At 38.6% G+C, this 16,320-nt stretch overlaps 1 protein-coding gene and 1 pseudogene across 1 annotated transcript; one reads left to right on the top strand and one right to left on the bottom strand.

Moving 5' to 3' along the window:
* Window positions 1-551: 551 nt before the first annotated feature.
* LOC103120610 (keratin, type I cytoskeletal 27) lies at window positions 552-6,049 on the bottom strand. Its single transcript, XM_007531050.2, has 8 exons — window positions 5,547-6,049; window positions 4,537-4,619; window positions 4,016-4,172; window positions 3,137-3,298; window positions 2,929-3,054; window positions 1,229-1,446; window positions 983-1,032; window positions 552-867 (listed from the first exon to the last, which is right to left on the bottom strand). The coding sequence occupies exons 1-8, from the start codon at window positions 5,991-5,993 to the stop codon at window positions 725-727; spliced, it is 1,386 nt and encodes a 461-aa protein (XP_007531112.1). The 5' UTR covers window positions 5,994-6,049; the 3' UTR covers window positions 552-724.
* A 5,950-nt stretch (window positions 6,050-11,999) lies between these two features.
* On the top strand, window positions 12,000-13,941 carry LOC132542119 (atlastin-3-like; annotated as a pseudogene).
* Window positions 13,942-16,320: the final 2,379 nt, after the last annotated feature.

The raw sequence follows: 16,320 nt of genomic DNA, 5'->3' as shown, positions 1-16,320 counted from the left end.
TGTTTTAGTCTCTATTTCATCTAGCTCCATTTATTTATCTATTTATTTATGCTGGATATAGAGAGAGTGAGAGAGCATTGCAGCACTGTTTCACTGCTAGTGAAGCATCTCCATTGCTGCTGACCCCTTCTCCACAGGTGGGGACCAGCGACTTGAACTTTGGTTCTTCCACCTAGGTCCTGTAATGTGTGAGCTCAACCAGGTGTACCACTATCCAGCTCTTTATTTCATCTATTTACACTTTAAACTTTATTATTTCCTCAGGTTAACACTGAGTTTAGTTTTCTTTTTCTAGTTCCGTGAGACATAAAGTTAGCTTATGTGCAATCTTTTTTCTTAATATTGGCAGTTATCACTATTATAAAATTCTCTTTTAATGTTGCTTAATTCCCTCCTATTGCTTTATCCTATAGTTTTTGGTACATTGCCTGCTACACTTTTTTCTAATTTGTAAAGACCATTGAATTAAATGTCTTTTACATTAAAAATAAAATTTAGTTCCCATGGGTGTGTATATTTAAAATGCAAAGAGAGACCAGAACCGTTGAAGATACTTGCAACAGAATGAACCTTTATTGAAACACCACCATAGAGAAAAACCAAAGAAATATTACTATTCTAAAAATAGCTTGTATTCATCTGAAGAAAAGAAAAATAACAGGGCCTTCATTTAAAAACCAAGCTTCAATTTGGTGTCTTAAAATTAAGGGCTTTTCTTTTGAGTTCAGGAAGGCACTCTCTGCTCACTCTTTACATTGTTGACTTTAGTAATTTTTTCTTCCACAGTGTGGACTCTGGATGAGAGCACTTTGCCCCGGGGATCTATTTCTTCAACAATTGTTTTAACCATGGTGGTCTTAGGTGAATCTGAAATGACACAGATGAACTGTTAAAGCTGATCAGACTCACAAAGGGCAAACACTTATCTCATCACTTGACACATTCAAATAAACATTACACATCCAACGCAGCTTTTGTGTACCTTTTATCTGATTCCCTGGGCCTCCATAGACTTTTGACTTAAAACAAGAGCTGTAAAAATGTAAAGAACTTACATTACTAACTTGACTTTGTAGTTTGCTGAGAAAAACTAAAAAACTCTGATTTTAAAATGAGAGGTCATTAAATTACTCAGGGACAGACACAGTCTATCTAGAAAGAATCTCTTCTTTGAATATGACATCAATAATTTGAAATAAATTGACTTCTCAATGTAAGTAGTATTTACCCGTCGTCGCCATCTATCAGGCGGCAGTAGGTCTCGATTTCTTTCTCCAGGTGGACCTTGATGTCCAGCAGCTGCTCATACTCCAGTTTCTGGCCCTCAGTCTCTGTTCTGACTTGGTGCAGCTGCTCCTCCAGGGCTCCGATCTGCGCCTGGATCTGGGCCAGCTGTGCACAGTAGTTGCCTTCGGTCTCGATCAAGGAGCACTCCAGAGAGTGTTTCTGTGAAGCAGTAAGACGTAGTTTAGATGGAAAAAAAGCCACAGTATTGGTTTAGAATAAAACAATAAAGAGATAGAGGAGTTATCCTGGCATAATGTAAGTAATAGTATTCATGAAAGATTTCTCTTGTTCCATGTTAATTATTGCCTTGTTAGGTGTCATATTATTTTTCCTTTTTAAAAGTGTATTTTATTTTATTAGTGATTTAATAATGGCTTACAAGAACATAGAGTTCCACACAACACCCATGACAACATTTTTTTTTCTTTCCATTTGAGGACAACATAGTTGATGGTGCATGTGCCTTACAGACTCAGGAATGTTAACAAAGATGAAATTACTTTTTCAAAGGGCACAATTTAAACATATCCCATTTCTCGCCTCCCACCCTATCATATGTGCGTGTGTAGAATCTGGCACAATTTTTCACTTTACTCAGGAATGCACTGCTTTACCCCCAACACTTTTGCTACTTTCTAATCAAACAAGGCTCTTAAAGAGTGTCACTTTAAAAAAAAAAAAAACACCACCAAAAATCAAACAAAAAACAACCCTTTGGTGAACTGCATATGCTTTCTGAAGTCAAATGACGCCCTCCTCCCTGGGAGAACATTTTTAAGCCTTTAAATATGTTGATTTGTTGACGTCAAATCTAAAGAATTTATGTATTATACAGATGGATGCTTGCTGAAATTTTACATAGGATAAAAATAACAGCGTCTTTCAGATGAATTTCATCTGCAGGCATTTTAAAACAAAAGTCATATGTATATAGGCCTATCCTCTTTGTGGCTCACACAAAGGTGGGAGGGTTACTAGTCGTAATGGGAAAAGTGTAGACTTGGGAATTAGACATTTTGGAGAGAAATGCTGGTTTGATAACATCCAACTGTGAGACACTGGGAAAGTGCTTAACTTCTCTGAATCTCAGATTTTTCTTTTGGAGATAATGACATGAGTTATAAAGTCTATCTGGCTTATGGCCCAGGGTTATTGTGGGTGATAGCGCTGGGCAAACCTTTAATCAAAAAAGGTTACTATACATGGTTAGTTTTATAGGTAGCCATACCTCTACTGTACTTCTTGTTTATGTCACAAAGAAACTTACAAATGTTCTTCATTAAGTGACTGAAAGGAATACTAGATGAAGAAGCTGGGGATTGGCAGGCAATTTACAAAATATTGCACTCATGGGGAGTGGTTTTTGACCATTTGACTTAAGGGGGAAGATTTCAGGCAAAACTGATTTTCTTTTTTTGAATACCTCAACATATTTGTGTTTGCTAATTTCTAATGCTTCGCAATCATTAGCATCTTGGTATAATTTCCAGGCAGAAGGGCTTTTCCTCTACAATGCAAGTGTGTCTTATTTAAAACATTGTAAGTAATGGAGAAAATAAAAAATAATAGATGGAAGGAATTTCTCAGACTTTCCCTCTTCAACTCCAAAAGCAATTTTTGGGGTGGTCCATTTTCACTTACCATTGCCAAGAGGGACTGAAATTCAATCTCCAGGGTTTGAAGTGTGCGTTTCATCTCAGTAAGTTCGTTCCTGGCTGAGATGGTGGCCCCAGCATCATCAGAAATTTGCTGCTGCAGCGAAGCACTCTGAAAGGTCACCAGAGGTGTCAGGGGCTGCCGGCTGCATTAGCACCCAGTCACAGCTAAGTGCACCCTGCATAATTTTTACCTTTTCATTGAACCAGGCCTCCGCGTCCCTGCGGTTCTGCTCCGCCAGGTCTTCGTACTCAGCCCGCATGTTGTTCAGCAGGACCGTGAGGTCCACCCCGGGCGCTGCGTTCATCTCCACGTTCACGTTGCCTCCCGAAGCGCACTGCAGAGCCTTCATTTCCTGAGAAAGATTTATTCAACCATAATCCAATCAGACTATTTCTAAGTCAGATAGACATGATCTGCATAGCCAGAAACTCTCGCTAGATCTTTTTCTATACTATTAAGATTTCTCTCTTCCACTCTTTCTTTCTTTCTTTCTTTCTTTCTTTCTTTCTTTCTTTCTTTCTTTCTTTCTTTCTTTCTTTCTTTCTTTCTTTCTTTCTTTCTTTCTTTCTTTCTTTCTTTCTTTTTGCCTCCAGGGTTATTGCTGGGGCTCAGTGCCTGCACCATGAATCCACTGTTCCTGGAGGCCATTTTTCCCCCTTTTGTTGCCCTCGCTGTTGTAGCCTTGCTGTGGTTATCATTGTTATTGTTGACGTCGTTCGTTGTTAGATAGGACAGAGAGAAATGGAGAGAGATGGGGAAGACAGAGAAGGGGAGAGAAAGACTGCAGACCTGCTTTACCGCCTGTGAAGCGGCTCCCCTGTAGGTGGGGAGCCGGGGCCTCGAACAGGCTTCTTGCACTCTTCGCCATGTGCGCCCAACCCGCTGCGCCACTGCCCAACCCCCTAAGATTTCTTTTAAAGGGTGTGGATGGAAGCATTTCAGAGCCACACTGAGAGAGTGACAAATGCCTTCTTGAATATGGGTTTTAGATGTGTTTGTCTTCTGAGATTTACTTTTAGTCTGGGGAGAAGGCATATTGTGGAAACATGGACAATGGAGTGGTAGGTACCTCCTCGTGGTTCTTCTTGAGGTAAGCCAGCTCCTCGCTCAGGGTTTCCAGCTGAATCTCCAGGTCGGTTCTGCACAGGGTCAGCTCATCCAGGACTCTACGCAAACTGCTCACATCTGTCTCAACGCTTTGGTGAAGGGCCAGCTCATTTTCATACCTTAAAAGAACATTCCACCATTTCATCTCAAGTTGCATCACTCTCTAGGTCACCCCTACACCTCAGACTAAGTTTTGAGATCAAACTGCTGAAATGTACTTAAGACTTCAGTTAGATGACTCATAATTCAATAAATACATTTGCTTGAAGCAAGAAAATCCTTTTTTCTTTTATAATTTCTTTTAAATTTCTTTTTTCTTTTATAGTCTCTTGGTACTCATTTCTGTCAGCACCCAAATGCCCCCAGTAAGAATATCAACTTAATTGATATTTGATTTTCAACAAATAAAACAATAAATTGAGCCAACCTCCAGTAGTTGAAAAACTAGAATGAAAATGCATACATAACATTTACTTAACTTACTTTAGCCTGAAGTCATCAGCTGTGAGTCTTGCATTATCATTTTGAAGAACCACATTGGCATTGCTTGTAGTTGCAGAAATTATCTGAGAAAAGAGAATTGGTTAAGAGTGAGGAAATGTTAAAAAAAAAAAAGAGTGAGGAAATGTTGAACTGATATCTTTTCTTCACATTTATTTGAGAAAAAGTCGTGTGTGACATTAGAGTACTATTTCTGCTTTCTGTCATCACCAGTAAAATCATTCTTTTGAAGATGGGGAATTTTTTTTGAATTTTCTAATTTTTTTTTTTTTGCTTTTTTAAAATTTCTTTATTGAGGAGTTAATGTTTTACATTTGACAGTAAATATAATAGTTTGTACATGCATAACATCTCCCAGTTTTGAAGATGGAAACTTTAAGGATGACTTCTTTCACTCTCTAGCCCACCCAGAAAAAAAAATTATATAAATCCTTATAAAGTGTATACCTAGAGACATTTCTTTATATCCCCCCAACTCTGTATTGCTTTATTGAGATGTTTATTTCAGGATTTTTGTTGTTGCAAGGATACATTTCCACATTTCCTCAATATAAGTGTCAGTACATTTCACCCTCATCATTTTGTTCCTCTTATAAAGACTTAGGTCCCCAGTCTTCTCTTAGTAATCTTCCCTCCCAGTTCTTTGTTTTTCATATTCTAAAAGCATTAACACACATATTTAATACCAGATGTTAGTAGGCCATGTGCAAAGACTAGAATTTCATTATAATTAGTTGAAACAATGAACTAACAAATTAGAAGCTGAGAACAAAACCCGGATGCTTGAGATAGCTTTCACATTTATATGTACATGTGTAGTTAAGGACTCATGAATGTTATTCCTATGATGCTGTGTTTCTTACCTAACTCTTGCTTTTCTCTTCAACTTCTTTGTCACTTTATTTAAAGAATGTTGATTTACTGGATTATTTTTCATAAAGGCACATTTCTACAAGATAAGTGGCAGTACATTTCACCCTCCACCATCTTACCTGGTTCTTAAGGTCGTCAATGATTGGGAAGTATCTGCTGTAATCATGGTCAAGACCACGGCAGGAACCAGGCCCAAATTTCTCATACCAGCCCTTGATCTTCTGCTCCAGGTCAGCATTGGCTTCCTCTAGAGCTCGCACATTTTCCAGGTAGGAGGCCAAGCGGTCATTGAGATTCTGCATCGTCACTTTCTCATTGCCAGAAAGGAGGCCATGCTCATTCCCGCTGAAAGCAGCACAGGAAGCACTCCCCCCGCCTAGACCCCCACTATAGGCTCCTGCAGATGAGCTGCCCCCAAAAGCACAAGAGAAGCTGCTTCCAATGCCTGGCACACCACATGCATTTCCAGCCCCAAAGCCTCCTCCTCCTCCACTAGAGAGCCTGACGGAGCCTGTGCCCCCGCAAGAACCAAGGCGCCTGGAGGCAGGAGAGAAGCGCACAGACATGGTGTCCAGATGGGCACGTTTCGTCCTGGAGTGGAACTCTGACGGCAAATGTCCTACTAGACCACTCCACTTTGTCTTTATATACACATGATTAGGGTGTTTCTTGATGAACCTTGCTACCCATAGCAAAATGGTGCTTGCCAGCTCATCTTGAATCACCCATAATTGGGTGAAGTATTATTATTTTTTTAATGAATGTCTTTACCTTACTGTGTCCATTTCTGTAGGCAGATGGTCACCTTGGGGCTGTTTGTTATCTCAAAAAATGGGACAGGGAGGAGTATTATCAAGATTATTATAGAGATGCATTTCTAATTTAGTATGAGTAATCCTTCCTGCCTTCTGGACACCAGCAATATAAAATTCCTATAAGAATTTTGTGAGAACCAGTGTGGTTACCATGGTGGTTGGGGGGGTCACAGAACTCTGGTGGTGGGTGTGGTATGGAACTTGTACCCTTGTAATCTTATAATCATATACACCATGATTAGGTCCCTAATAAAAATTTAAAAAATCCTATAAGAATACAAATTTCTCCTTTCCTTACTTTAGCCAGCAGCACTACATTTTATCCAGTGGGTAAACCTTCACAGTTACGTTTTTCTATAAATTATATGATCTTATAGGTTAAAATAATTTTAAGACCATGGACTCACAGTATCAGAGCAAAGACACTGGGCTTTAAATGAAAAGTGAAGATATAAATTGACTCTTCTTTGGAGACAGAAGATCTCCCTGTGACTTTTGATCCTCCTGAATTACCATTTAACCTTTAAATCATCACTTTCTCATTGCCAGAAAGGAGGCCATGCTCATTTCCGCTGAAAGCAGCACAGGAAGCACTCCCCCTGCCAGTACCCCCACTATAGGCTCCTGCAGATGAGCTGCCCCCCAAAACACAAGAGAAGCTGCTTCCAATGCCTGGCACACCACATGCATTTCCAGCCCCAAAGCCTCCTCCCTCCTTCATCCCTTCCTTTTTTTTTTTTTGCCAGACTCACTGGGACTTTACACTGGCATGACTCATTGAGAGAGAAGGGGGCCAGGCAGTAGTGCACTTGGTTGAACGCACATATTATGATGTGCAGGGACTCAGGTTCAACCCCCTGGTCCCCACTTGGAGAGGGAAAGCTTCACAAGTGGTGAAGCAGGGCTACACATGTATCTCTGTCTCTCTCCCTTTCTGTTACCCTCTTCCTCTCAATTTCTGGCTTTCTCTATCCAATAGACAAATAAAGAATAAGAAATTTAAAAAAAAAAAAACAAGAAAATTTTTTTAAAAAGAAAGAAAGAGTGGAAAGACACTTGTGAAAGTTTCTCCTTTGCATGGTGCTCTCCTGTGGGCATTGGATGTTCTAACATGATCCATCTCCTTCATGGTAAAGTGCCTTACTGGGAGAGCTGCCCGCAATTCCCCCTGCAGGTTTTTGAAGCTTTTTTGCTAACAAGGTTACATAAAAATGTTGGTACCAGTTTTCTTTTCTTTTCTTTTTTTAAATTTATTTTTAGTTATCTTTATTTATTGGATAGAAACAGCCAGAAATTGAGAGGCAAGAGGGAGATAGAGGGAAAGAGACAGAGAGACACCTGCAGCACTGCTTCACTACTTATAAAGTTTTTCCCCTGCTATAGGGGATGGCAAGGGGAGGGCAGGGGGAGTTTGAACCCAGGTCCTTGTGCACTATAACATGTGCACTCAACCAGGTGTGCCACCACCTAGCCTCTGGCACCAGTTTTCTACTTAGTCAGATGAAGAGAATAGACTATGATCTATATGACTTCTGTTTCTTTATTTCTTGCGTTCCCCCCCCCCCATTTATTCCTTTCATTGATTCTAGAAAAGTTTTATGTTTTCATTTCTTCTTCTTTTCATTTTCTCCTCATTCTTGAAGTATGGTCTCACTCTTTTCATGAAATTAACCTTGCAAAGTTACTCATTACCCCAAATCTCTAATTCAATCATCATTTCTCATATTTATTCTCCTACATTCGTGATCATCCCAATCACAATGAATGTTAAGCAATTGCTTCCTGACATTATTTCTACATCTCTTGTTCCTACAAGTGTTTTTTTTTTTTTTTTTTTACTGAGGGGGTTAATGCTTTACAGTGCAATCATTGTCATATGCATACAATTTCATTCATTATATAATAGGCCCCCAGAGTTTTCTTCCTATCCACCCTTGCCCCTGCCCCGAGTCCTTTGCTCTGGTACAAATACCATGTTCAGTCCATGTTTGACTTTGTGCTTTCTCTCCCTGCCCCCAATTTATTAAGTACCACTAATAAGAAATTGTATCATAATCAACATCACCATAATTTATGTCCTTTGACATTATTTGTACATAGCTGTGTCTTATAGAATAATGCCACTGGTTGCTTCTGTTCTCCCTAGTCTAAGCTTTCAAGAGTCAACATTTTAAAGACTCAGCCTATGGTCTGTGCATTAAAAAGTTTGAGACATTCAATCAGTTTTCCCCCTCTCATATTAATTAAATAGTGATTTATATGACAATTTAATAGGAGAGTATATAAACACTATTCCTACCATCAAAAGACTGTGTCCCATCCCGTCGTGCCCCTCCCCAAGTGAAGCTGAACATCCACACTCACCCTCACTCTCACTCTCACCCTCAACCCAGAGATTTTTACTTTGGTGCCTTACTCCAAACTCAGTCAAATCCTGCTTTGAGTTTCCTTTTCTGTTCTTCTTTCTCAATTTCTTTGTCTTTCTGACTTAGCTCACTTAATGTAATTCCTCCTAGCTCCATGCAAGATGGGTCAGAGAAGATGGGTTCATTGTTCTTAATAGTTGCATAGTATTCCACTGTGTATATGTGCCAGAGTTTTCTCAGCCACTCATCTGCTGTTGGGCACCTGGGTTGCTTCCAGGTTTTAGCTATTATGAATTGTGCTGCTATGAACATAGGTATACACAAATATTTTTGGATGGGTGTGTTGGGTTTCCTTAGGATATATCTCTAGGAGAGGAATTACTGGGATAGACATGGGAAGGTCCATGTCTAATCTTGTGAGAGTTCTCCAGACTGCTCTCCACAGAGGTTGAACCAATTTACATTCCCACCAGCAGTGCAGAAGGGTTCCTTTGTCCCCACAGCCTCTCCAGCCATTGTTGCTACTGTCCTTTTTGATGTATGCCATTATTACAGGAGTGAGGTGGTATCTCAGTGTTGTCTTTATTTGCATTTCTCTGACCATCAGTGACCTGGAGCAGTTTTTCATGTGTTTGTTAGCCTTTTCTTCTTTTCTTCTGTAGTAAATATTCTGTTCATATCCTCTGCCCACTTTTGGATGGGGTCTTTTGCTTTTTTGGTGCTAAGTTAGCTGAGATCTTTGTATATTTTGGTCATTAGTCTCTTGTCTGATGTATGACATGTGAAGAGCTTCTCCCATTCTGTGAGGGGTCTTTTTGTTTGTGCGATGGTTTCTTTGGCTGTGCAGAAACTCTTCTTCAATCTGATGTATTCCCATTGATTTGCTTTTGTTTTAGTCTTCCTTGCAAGTGAGTTTGTATCATCAAAGATGTTCTTGAGGTTTAGGTAGGAAAGTGTACCAATATTTTCCTCTAAGTATTTGATAGTTTCTGGTCTAATATACAGGTCCTTGACCCATTTTGAGTTGCCTTTTGTTTCTGGTGAGATAAAGTGGTTTGGTTTCATGCTTCTGCATGTTTCAACCCAGTTTTCCCAGCACCATTTATGGAAGAGAGCCTCCTTCCTCCATTTAATACTTTGGGCCCCCTTATCAAAGATTAGATATCCATAGATGTGGGGGTTTAGTTTGGGCTTTCAGTTCTGTTCCACTGGTCTGTGTAGCTGTTTTTGCTCCAGTACCAGGCTGTTTTGATGATGATAGCCTTATAATATAGTTTGAGATCTGGGAGTGTGATGCCTCCATTTCTGTTTCTTTTCCTCAAGGTTGATTTGGCAATTCTAGGTGTTTTCTGGGATGCATTGGATCGACCTTCTCGTGGTGCATCCCGTGAGTACCCATTCATTGGGGAAACTGACGATCCTTCCCAGCCGACTGAATCCACATGGATCCCAGTCACTTTCAAAGCCAGCAACAAGCAGCTCCTGACAGCTTTCAACCTGACACTGTTGACTGGCTATGGAAGAAGGGCAAACGCTAGAAGAAAAAGAAGGTGTTTTCTGGTTTCAGATAAGTGATTGTAGTTTTTGTTCTATTCTCTTAAAGAAGCTTGGTGGAACTTTGATGGGTATTGCGTTAAATTTGTATATGACTCTGAGGAGAATATTCATTCTGATGATATTAATTTTTCCAATCCATGAGCGTGGTATCTCTTTCCATTTTTTTGGTATCATTTTCTATTTCCTTGAATAGTGACAGTATATAAATCTTTCACTTCTTTGGTCAGGTTTATTGCTATGTATTTTATTGATTTTGCTGCAACAGAATATGGGAGTCATTTCTGGTTATCCTCTTCTTCAGATTTAGTGTTTGCACAAAGAAATGGCAATTCCTTGCTTGCTACCAGTCTACTTCCAATGAGTCACTCAGTCCTATTGAATCTGCTTCTGAAGTGTTTCTTAAAGACTTTTTCTCTTCCCTTTATCACTATACTTTTATTTTAGTTCAGTTATAAAACCTTAATTCATTCCATGTTTCAAATCTTTTCCTTCCTATCAGGTTAGATAGTAGGCAGGTGGGTGAAAAAGCAAGGTGACTTTCCTGATGTGTAAGTTGATCCAAATAACTGAAAAAAGCTTCATCTCTTGAGTCAAATATAGCAACATCCATATCCCACTTCTGCCATTTTCTAGTTGTATGACCTGTGTAAGATTCACTTTTATTATAAACCTTGGTTTTTCATTTCTAAGATGGAAGCATCACTTGCATTGTTGTAAAGTTGTTAAGTGGAATTTAAATATGTAAAAAGTCCTCAAAAGAGTATTTCTTCCCTTCAGTTCTCAGAATAGTATTTCTTCCCTTTCACCACTCTCTCTTACTTTAAAATCTATAACTTCAGACTAGATGAAGCGTCTTTGCCTCCCATTAAGACTCTCTTGGATGTAGCATTTAGCTACCTCGTACTTTTACTTTTCTCTCCTCCCCCTTTTGTCTTTGTTCATGCTGTTCTGTTCATTTGAAGCTACTTGAGATCTTGCATTTGTGCAAAAATGACACATCACTTTCAGTTACAGATTGATAATGCAATTTTAAAAATATGTTTTCATCGCCTAGTAAAAAGAATTTGCAGATAAATAGCCAGAAAAAAATATGATGATAAATCAAGAAGTAAAATAATTTACTGTTAAACATGATGGTATGACAGAAAATATTATTTTTTAATTTCCAGTCAATATATATCATCATGGTGCCTCGTATATTTTAAAAGAAAAATATTTATGTTTTAGCACTTCTAGCTGGCATTTTCCCTGACTTATGAATAAGGCATATCACATTTTTCTTTTGTAATGGACTCTGAAAATTATATAGTCTGTTATGGTTGTTGGGATCTTCTCTCAGGAAGGTGAAGAATCTTAGTGAAAAGACCTCCAAATTAGATACTTGAGTCTTTTCTATAAAAGGAAACTCACCACACAGCCACTCTGGTGTGAAATAATCAGAGAGCTTTCAAATATTTAGGACCCTAGTTTTAAAAATGAACAGAATTTCTAAGATCACTACACTTTGATAAACAAACCAACATAAAAGATAGGATCAATGTAAAAAAGCAAGAAAAAACAAAAGCACTCAGGGAAAACAGATGACAAAAGAACTTGAACAGTTTTTTTTTCCCCCCTCAAAAGAAGCTCATAGAAGAAGGAAAAGTGGTTCTCCCTGTTGGTAAGTGGGAGCAACTACATTGGAAGGAGCAGGCGACACCTTGGAAACTGAAAAATCTGGGTCGATACAGGCTATTTATTTTGCTTCCAAAAGACCAGCATGTCTTTGAGCTAAAAGAGAATACTTTATGCCATTTGTTCTTTTATAACCACAGGCGAAGTGGTGGTGGTGTAAATGACCAGTGCCTTCTGGAAGGGTAATTCCTTTATTTCTGGATTTTATGCTTCTATGTTTATAAATTCCCAGTAGAAAGATGGGCATTCACATTTATTGGGTGACCCAGATGAATCAGTAATAGAATAATAGTTATATTATAACTATAACTATAATAGAACTAGTAATCGCTCATGGCACAGCAGGTTCTGACCTAAAGATCAGTGGGGTTCACATCTGGAGAAGAGTTTTCACTATGGAAAATCAGAGGGGAAGGAAGTTGTTTTAATGGAGACTCAGGGGACATCTGAATGCCAATCCAGTGTGGGAGTGTGTGTTGCCATCTTTGCTACCATCTGGTTCTGTTCAGAGTTATAATTTGCCACAGAACAATTGGGAAGATGATCTTCAACAGTTACATCTCCTCACAGAATCTGGGTATCTGGCAATGTATGCAAATTTATAAAATCCTTTAAAGATATTGGTGCTTTTTGTTTGAGACTGAGATTTCCCTTATGAACACAACTATGGACTGTGAAAAGGTATGCCATTTTGGATAAACATCTACACATGAAAAAAATTTCAGTGTCTGCAATTACATTCACTCGTGTTTCTCTACTGTTACCTGCTTTTCTCCTACCATAACCAGAACATCAGGTGGCCACAAATCCTGACTGCCATAAGAAATTGAAAGATGTTGCCTGAATATTCAAAGTGCAATGGCAGATATCGGTTCCATATGTATTAAAATCAATCAGTTTAATAGAAAAGAGGATCAGGGGCTTCTGCTGGGAGTTATTGTAGGCAAATACTAAATTTTACCAAGTAGAAGATCTGCCTCCCTCCAGGTCTATGCTTCAGGTGACTGCCAAAATTAACAACTCATTAGCTAAAGCCTCTGTCAAGGAGATCGATTATAAAAACATGGAGGAAGCTTGGGGGAGAGAAACTTTATTTATCTCCTGATATTCTAAAGAAGCAGCACTGTAAATTCAAGCAGTTTTCCCTGGACTATTAAAAAAAAGAAAAAGACCAAGATGATAGATGAGAAGGATTTTAGCCTTCATTACTGGGACATTCTGGAGGAGGAAACCAAAAAAAAAAAAAAACTCTTTAAGAACTTCTTAGTAGTATTCTTTAAAAACATTGTTATTTATTTATTTATTTATTTGATAAAGGCAAAGAGAAATTGAGAGGAGGTAGGGGATAAGAGGCAGATAGAATAAGAGAAGAGAAACACCTGCAGTACTGCTTCACCACTTGTGAAGTTTCCCCTACAGGTGGGGACCAGGGACCTGAACCTGCGTCCTTGTGCAGGGTAGCATGTATGCTCAAACAGGTGTGCCAGTCACTACCCTCAAGAACTTCTTCAAGCACAAGAATGTCTTTAGTACCTTTGGAACCCCTGCCATGATCTTCATCAGCATTGTGAATTTGTACATAGCTTCAGGCTTTGATGGTTTCATTGGCCTGGAAGTCATGGCATGGCTGTTCAATGGCATGACTGGACTGCTGTTAATAGTATTTCTCATCTAGGATACATCAGATATTTGGCCAGTTTTTGTGAGCTGGGTAGAGCTATTGACTCTGATGCAGTTTATGTTATAATGGACTACTTCTATACTGGTAATGTCATTCATGCTGCTGTGAAGGGTACATTGTGGGAGGTTCACTTGTGGATTAAAAAATGCACTATTTGGGCTGGGGAGATAGCATAATAGTTATGCTAAAGACTTTCATGCCTGAGGCTATGAGGTCTCAGGTTCAATCCTCGCTACCACCATAAGCCAGAGCTGAGCAGTGCTCTGGTCTCTTTCTCTGCATCATTCTCTTTATTAAAGTAAATGAAATAATTAAAATATATACCTGCATCTTGACAAGATAAGCTAGCAAGACTACTAACTCTTACTGATTTTGGGGTCTCTACTACATCTGGCCACAGGTGTCAAGAAAAACACAAATCTGAAATCATCCAGGAAGAACTAGAACATAGCATGAATAAATTCATGGACCTCTCTTGTGGTTTTAAATTCTTAAACATACTTCTATATCTTTTGGAATAATTTCCTTTCTTTGATGATACAGACCCAAACTTGTGTCTACATTCTTCTTCTTTTTTTTTGTTTAATTTTTTTTTTTTTACTCTGCTTTGTAATCTTGTGGAGGTGGAGCTCAGGAAGGGAGACTAAAGGGAAAAAAAGTGACTTTAAGTCCTTTGTGTGCAATTTGGCACATTTTCTGATTGAATCCAAGATTTTATGAAGCTTACGGAGAAGAGATTGAGAATAATTTCATGAAAGACAATGTTACGAGGTAGCAGCTGTTAGGTCTTTCAGGCCCTCACTCTTCTGAGAGGAAAATCTGTTTAAACATTCACAAAACTTGGAGAAGCTACAGCAATAAAGACTTTTGTGAGGGCTGGGCGGTGGTGCACCAGGATAAGAGCACATAGTATGAAGCATAAGTACCTGAACAAGGATCCCGGTTCAAGCCCCTGGCTCTGCACTTGCAGAGATCGCTTCAGAAGTGGTGAAGCAGATCTGCAGTTTTCTATCTTTCTCTCTCCCTCATTTTCTTCCCCTCCCCTCTCAATTTCTTGCTGCCCTAGTGAAAAAATGGCTACAGAAGCAGTGGATTCATACTGCAGGCACCGAGCTCCAGAAATAACCCTGGAAGAAAAAAAAGTTCCATCATGCTATCAATTCCTATATCATTCTGCTTACCTCAATGTGGAAAAAAAAAATCACATATTTAAATCCACCATACTCTGATCTTTTACCTGGCAGGCTAGTTAGTAGTTTTGCTACAACATACTCTAATTTTTTTCTGCTTTGTTCCTATTGTTTCTTTCTAGAAGAGACAAATAGGGCTTGAGAAGCCAGAGTGACTTATAATAAAAGGAACAAATTAGATACTTTAAGAAAAAACTTGCAGGTAGGGAAATAGCATAATGTAAAAGTTCCATGTTCAGTCCCCAACACCACCGTAAGTCAGAGTTGAGCAGTGTTCTGGTGAAAAGAAAAAAGAGCAGAGCATAAAAGAAAAAGAAAGGAAAGGAAGACACAAAATAATGAAAAATACTGAGTTTAAATGAACCATGTGGCCTCTAAGTCTTTTGAACTTGTCATACACAACCTGCACATAATTGTCACTTGGGAGGTTTTGTTTTTGAGAGTTAGATACATAGATTACAGGAAAAACAGTAGCAAACATTACTACCTTTAGCTGAAGCCCCGTTTCATGTCCCTTTGCAGTAAATTATCCAAAATGTTTATTTGCTTCCATCTCTGCACTAATATTTTTAAGTGAAGCTAATAAAACTATCAGTTATAAATATATATATATATATTAAAGAAATCTTTTTAATAATTATTTATTTGTTATTAGAGACAGAGAGAAATTGAGAGGGGCTGGGAATATGAAGATAGCGAGAAAGAGGTAGAGAAGCACCTGTAGCCTTGCAAGTGAGGATCCAGGGGCTTGAACCAGGGTCCTTGCACACTGTGATGTGTATACTTAACCAAGTACACTACTGCCTGTCCCCCTAAAACTATCAGTTTTATTTAGTGTGTCTCCCATGATTTAACTTTACTAGAATTTACTGGTCTAATACTTTGAAATAGGGAAAAACTACCATACACTTTGATTCAGAAAGAGGGACAGGCCCAGTAATAACACTCTTTATCCATTTCATGAGATTTTAGGTCCTCGTGCAGGAGCTGACAGGTAAATCTGGTCTACCACCTGCTTTTGTGCATCTCAGGAGTAAAGAGTGGTTTTTACATTTTAAATGGTTAAAAAGCTAAAAAGAAGAAAAGTATCTTGTGGCTCATTGAAATCTTCTGTGACCTGAATTTCTGTGTCCATAAACAGCCTTTAATTGGAGCTCAGCCATCCTCACTCGCTTATATTTTGCCTTTCTGCTATGATGGCTAAGCTAAATAATTGAAGATGCCTTCACAGAAAATGTTCTTAATCTCTGCCCAAGGATAACAAAAATGACCAGCATGAGACTTACTGCTCTGAATCCTTCTAGAGCTTATCCTGCATCCTGGGAAGTATCCACATCTCTAGAAGCATCTTTGAGCTAGGCTCATAGGTAATAGGCAAAATATGAAGAGTCTGCCATCTAGTGGTGAGAATTTTCCATCACAGAATTTCTGAACTTTTCCAGATTTTTCTGCACATGTAGAAAAGGTGGACTTTATAGATCATGAATAGATCGTGAATGTTTGATATTTAAATGACACTGTAGTATGATTATTACTTAATTTAAGTACATTCTACAAATTAACAGGAAAATTAATTAAAATTAATTCTTACAAATTAACAGGAAAAAAGA

The sequence above is a fragment of the Erinaceus europaeus genome, chromosome 12, assembly GCF_950295315.1.
Source record: "Erinaceus europaeus chromosome 12, mEriEur2.1, whole genome shotgun sequence".
In the NCBI taxonomy this organism is placed as follows: domain Eukaryota; kingdom Metazoa; phylum Chordata; class Mammalia; order Eulipotyphla; family Erinaceidae; genus Erinaceus; species Erinaceus europaeus.
This window is presented reverse-complemented; position numbering and strand designations above follow the sequence as displayed.

What these genes read in the sequence shown, in the direction of transcription:
- LOC103120610 (XM_007531050.2), bottom strand. Translation starts at nt 5,993, where the DNA reads ATGTCTGTGCGCTTCTCTCCTGCCTCCAGGCGCCTTGGTTCTTGCGGG. An exon ending in TTGACGACCTTAAGAACCAG is followed by an intron (nt 4,620 to 5,546) that starts GTAAGATGGTGG and finishes CTCTTTTCTCAG; the next exon opens with ATAATTTCTGCAACTACAAG. An exon ending in TCAAGAAGAACCACGAGGAG is followed by an intron (nt 3,299 to 4,015) that starts GTACCTACCACT and finishes AATCTTTCTCAG; the next exon opens with GAAATGAAGGCTCTGCAGTG.